At 33.8% G+C, this 5,449-nt stretch overlaps 1 protein-coding gene across 2 annotated transcripts in view; it reads left to right on the top strand.

The window, feature by feature from the left end:
• Positions 1-4,940, top strand: part of LOC105003269 (chromosome unknown open reading frame, human C1orf52) — an 8,214-nt gene extending 3,274 nt beyond the window's left edge. Inside the window, exons 3-4 of one of the 2 annotated variants that reach the window (XR_827088.1) lie at positions 3,276-3,424; positions 3,827-3,911. Coding sequence is in view for 1 of the 2 variants with exons in the window: in XM_010860319.1 (XP_010858621.1) it covers positions 3,827-3,900 (74 nt within the window). In the remaining variant the exon portion in view is untranslated. Of the gene's footprint in view, positions 1-3,275; positions 3,425-3,826 lie in introns of both variants that reach the window. The other variant, XM_010860319.1, reaches the window with a different exon arrangement.
• The last annotated feature ends 509 nt before the right edge of the window (positions 4,941-5,449 follow it).

The raw sequence follows: 5,449 nt of genomic DNA, 5'->3' as shown, positions 1-5,449 counted from the left end.
TCACTTGAACACAGCATCACGTTGGTGACATTCCTGTCAAACGCAAACATATCCAAATTGAAGGATATTCCACAAAAGAATGAGCTGAGTCTTCAAAAGTATCAAGATCATGAAAGTCAAAGAAAGATTAAAGAAACAGTTTTAACTAACCCTAAAGAGATGAACAGTTAAATGCAGTATACACTCTGCAGTGTATATTCTTTCATTTTTTTTTTTTTTTTACTATAAAAGATATTACTCTCCAGTTATGATTCTACCTGGTTTTTCCATTTCTTTCATGACTTCTGGTGTGAATTAGAAATCACTAGTGAAGGCATATTTTCAGTAAATGGCATCTCTTTGGAGATGCCAAATGAAGTGGACATTTAAAAAGCCTCATATTTTATAATAGTTTTATATAGTTAATAAAAAGCACTTTTGCATAAATTACGTTTAATCCTTACAACCCCTGTGAAACCATTAGGGAAATGTCAAAACGAAAGCTTATGTGACTTGTCCAAGGTCACAAAACTAGACAATGCCAAGCTCTAAAATACTACTTTTACATAAGTTTTCTAGTTTATTACTCTTAGCAACCTAGTACAGAGTTAGTACATTTGTTATTACTGTTTGTAGACAAGAAAACAGTTGCAGCTTAAAGAATTTGCCTAGCTTCACGCAAGTAGGAAGAGACAGAATAGGAATCAGATTTTTAAATGGAAATGATGCTTTATTAAATTGGGGTTTAGTCTCTTGATGTTTTCCAAGCCAGAGTGCTTGAGGAGTAGTTCTCCTGTGGGAAGAATTGGCAGTAAGGCCATTAGAGTTGATATTCAATCCGGGGTGTCAATAGGCTGGTGTTCGTCTATCTTTGTTCCTGTGTGGAAAAGCCTAGGCTTATATACCAGGACAAACAAGTAGAAAGAATTATCTTTTTTTCCAGCTTGCCTTTTAAATTCAGATAGAAGAAAATATGTGTCAGATAATGCTGCTAGTCCCATGATAATTTCTGACCTTTTGATCACAGGATGGCCCTCCACTAGGAAGTGGATGTTGGCAATGTCAAAACACAAAAGGATCCCAGTGCTCAGCCAGCTTAAAGCTGGATTATGAGATTGAAAGATAATACTGAAATCTTCAATTCTGACTTCGATGTTGGTTGTTGAGTATAACTATCCTTTTTTTGTAATAAATACCTTCCTTCTTAGAAGTGATTTTTGCCATTTTAGTCTCCTGTGCCATGTTAACAAGTCAACTTCCCATCATCTTTTTTTAGCTTTTTTTAAAATTCATAAAATATCTTGTATTAGAAGTTCCACACTCTTAAATTATCTCATTTTTTAGATTATCAGATAACTTTGATTTTACTTTTCTTCTCATTTTCTGCCCTTTGGCGTCTTTTTACCAGTTAACTCCTTCTAGATAGAAGAAGCTGGGAAAAATTCAGAACTCGTTACAGAGCCTTACTACTTACCAGCATTTGTTTAAAGAATTTATAAAGTTAGTTTCTGTCAATAATTTAAACTTGTTTGCTTCAAGTGATGTGAATTCCATATAAAACAACTGCTTCCTTACTAGTGCATCTGTAGTATATAGCACAGAGTAAGAAACTCAGTAAAGTTGATTAGACACTTCAAGTTTCTTTTTTTTTCCCTAAGGCATTGCCTTGTTATATCACTAGATGGCATTAGCTCTTCTGTTCAGCAACTGGTAGGAAGTTATTTTTCTAGCCTCAGTAGTTTGTTTTTCTTGTTATTCAGTAAGTGTATTTGTAGTGACAGACTAAAAGCAGAAGTGTCTCAGGATCATCTTTTTAGAATATGTTAGCAGTGCATTTTCTAGTAGAGTTTAAAAGTAATTTCAATTTTTATATTACTAGTGAAAAGAATCTCAAAAGTCAGGCATGGTGATAATTAAAATCCAATTAAAAAACAAAGACCTTGGCTGGTTTTGAAGATGCATTACCTGCTTTGATACTAATTATTGTCCATATCAACAAAGGAAATATTCTGAATTTGGTAGTTATCGGAAGGGAATTGAAGGCTTGGGGGGGGGGGGTTGTTTGTTTGTTTTAATTTATTTATGTTTGGCTGAGTTGGGTCTTAGTTGCCTCATGCAAAATCTTTTTTTTGTGGCGCTTGGACTCTAGTTGTGGCACATGGGCTCAGTCGTTGCCATGTGAGGGCTTAGTTGCTCAAAGGCAGGTGGGATCTTAGTTCCCTGATCCACATCCCTTGCATTGCAAGGCAGATTCTTAACCACTAGACCACCAGGAAAATCCTGGCTTAAAATTTTAAGTTTATTTTTCCCATAATGAGTTTGTGATCCGAAAAACAAATGAACAAACAAAACAGAAGCAGACTCCTTGATAAAGAGAACAAACTGGTGGTTGCCAGAAGGGAAGGAGTTAAGGGGATAGGTGAAATATGTGAGTGGGATTAAGAGGTACAAACTTCCAGCTATAAAATAAGTTAAAGCACAGGGATGTAATGTACAGCATAGGCAATATAGTCAATAATACTGTAATAACTCTGTACGGTGACAGGTGATAACTAGACTTATTGTGGTGATCATTTCATAATGTATAAAAATATCAAATCACTATGTTGTACACCTGAAACTAATGTGTCAACTATAATCCAATTAAAAAAAAGAGTAGTGACAGAACTCCTCAGTCTTTATCAGAAGAATATCAAAAAATAACATGTAAAAATGACTGTAAAGTCATTTTGTAAATGTGAAGTGTTGAGTAATAACAGTGACATTGGCATTGTTCTCTTGACTGTTAATAATAAAAGGGAAGTTGGAAAAAAAGAGTCTGTGTTCTATATCAGTTGGCTTCCCAGATTTTTTAATAGGAAGTCCCCTTTCAGCATCAAAACATTTTTTTATAGGCTACCACATGGGTAGTTATTGAACTTTGAGTATCTCTTGATTGAGAAATAAAGTACAAAGAATTCAGTAATGTGCTTAAAATAAATTTGTACTTTATAAATCATAACATCTCCTACGTGTACTTTATTCCATCTGTGTGGAGTTCTTAAAATAATGCCACACATTTGTTCAAGGATGGAAACTAACAGCTGCTCTGTGCTATCCTGTATTTTGTTGAAATGTGTAGCTGGATTGTTTTAATTGACTAAAAGGGTCCACTGTTTCAGATTTTACAATATTTTTATTTATTAGAAATTTTCTGTGACTACAGATACTAATAACATTTTCGAAAAGTGTAAAGAACATGGTTTTAATTTGAGGTTCTTCTCCCCTCCCCTCTCCCAATTCTCCATAATATGAAGGGGGGGAAGAAGCCTGTTTTTGTCTTGCCATTGGAATATTCTGACTCTCCTGGGAATGGGGGAGAAAGTAGAACTACCTACATAGGACAAAATTGAAAATACAGTTTCAGTGAAACATCTACCTGTGAGTGCTTTTTTAACTTCAAAAAGTAAGTGTGGGGGTGGGGATGGGGAGATGAAATAGGGAGGGGAGTTGTTTGTGGGAGAGAGAAGGCAGATTAGAAGGGAAAGACTACCAGATAGTCACTTAAATAATGTCATGGTAAAATTGACATCTTCTTTTGTAAAAAAACAACAGAAAATATCCCATTTTTAACATGTAGATTATGTATTAAATATTCACCATGTATATACTGTAGAATATTTGAGAATAGCTTTATCAGAACAAATTTGATTTTCTTACTGTCAGCTACCTTTAAGTTTTTATTTTTATTGGAAAACTTTGAAAGAAACATTAGTTGAGGATGATGATTTTGTTATAGTCAATGAAATTTTAATGTTTAATATTTTTTTAAAGTTACTGATTGAAACTCTTCCTTTCCTATTTAAAGATGATGAAAAAGATGAGCATACTTCTAAGAAGCGCAAAATAGAACTGGGAGAACCAACAAAGAAGAAAAAATAGACAAGAATGACCAGAATCTTTGGACTGCAAAACTTGTTGAAATGGGTCTTTTTGGCAAATTAAGTTGATACTGTAAATTACTATGAAACAACATCTCCATGAAAATATATGTTAATTAACTAATGAGTATTCTTGCCGGAACTTTCCACTGTAGAATTCATTTTTTATTTAAAAATATGTATTTAAAACTGAAATGGTGACTTGTGATTGTGTAATTGACAATGCTTGGAAGCATTCTTGCTACCGCAGAATTGGTGACATGCTTTGAGTTTCATCCCAAGTTGACATGCCAGTGTTCTATGAACCTTTTATAAAGGAGTATATTTTTAAAGTAAATATATTGTAATGTACTGTGATCTTGTAGGGTGCTTTTCAACAGTGTTTGTACAGTGTAAATAGATCATGGAAATAAATTTACCGATATTACTGCATAACATTAACATTTGAATATCTGTGACAAGTACCCTTTTTGCCATGTGACCTTCTCATAGTGGCTGTTTCCATTTTGGAAGTGCCTCCCGTGTTCTAGGTGCTTTGTGCATGTATTATCTCTGATCTGTAGCCTAATAAAGCAGGTATTAGTAGCCTCATTTTATAATAGAGATTAATTTATCCAAGGTTACACAGCTAGTGAGCAGTGGATTTGGGATTTAACTCAGAACACTTGAACTCTGGAAATCACACTAAACCACATATCTGGCAATCTGCATTTAGTCATCTTTTAGAAACTGCAGTTGCCATATTTTCCAGGTAGTCTTCTGTGGTAATCAGGGGAGATCTCCTCTCCTGGTTATATTACTGCACTTATCACATACACCTTATGTTATGATCTTTTGTTAATTTGCCTCTTAAATAGTAAGCTTGCCAGAGATAAGGATCTTCTACAAGTTGCTAGATGTAGCAAATGAAATTATAGCACAACCAGTTAAATTTGAATTTTAAATAAGCAATTGATGTTCTAGTATATGTGATATTTGGGACATAATTATACTAAAAGTTTGTTTATCTGAAATTCAAATATAACAGCCTCTTCTGTTTTATCTGGTAACCCTACTTCTATGTGTTTTCTTTATGCAGCTCCTATTTTAATGCTCTGCATATGATAATAAAATCAACGAGGGGTATTTAGGGAGATGGTAACCTTAGATTTGACTTACACAGTCCAAAATGCAGTGCAGTTGTTTATAACATTTTGAAACATAAAAAGGAAAGGTTATGTACTCCATCAGTCTTTCCATGATTCTTATGCCTTTTAAAAGATAGGAGTTATAGGACTTTATTGCGTTTTTAAAAATCCCCAGTCTGAATATTTTCCTCTATACTGAAAACCAACATTCAAAAAACTATAAAATTTGTTGAGAGCATAGATGAAGTAGATTAAAGTTTGTAAAAGTCGTTAAAAGGATGCTAGTCACAGTGTTTTGTGAATTGAGGAAGGGACATGAGTGTGATAGCTTCCACAGTATCTTAAACTTAAAAATCCAATTCTACAGCTGTTTATTCTCTAGGTTGATAACTATCTGAATTCCAAAGTTGAATGATACAGCAT

This window comes from Bison bison, unplaced genomic scaffold (assembly GCF_000754665.1).
Source record: "Bison bison bison isolate TAMUID 2011002044 unplaced genomic scaffold, Bison_UMD1.0 scf7180017864466, whole genome shotgun sequence".
NCBI lineage: Eukaryota > Metazoa > Chordata > Mammalia > Artiodactyla > Bovidae > Bison > Bison bison.
This window is presented reverse-complemented; position numbering and strand designations above follow the sequence as displayed.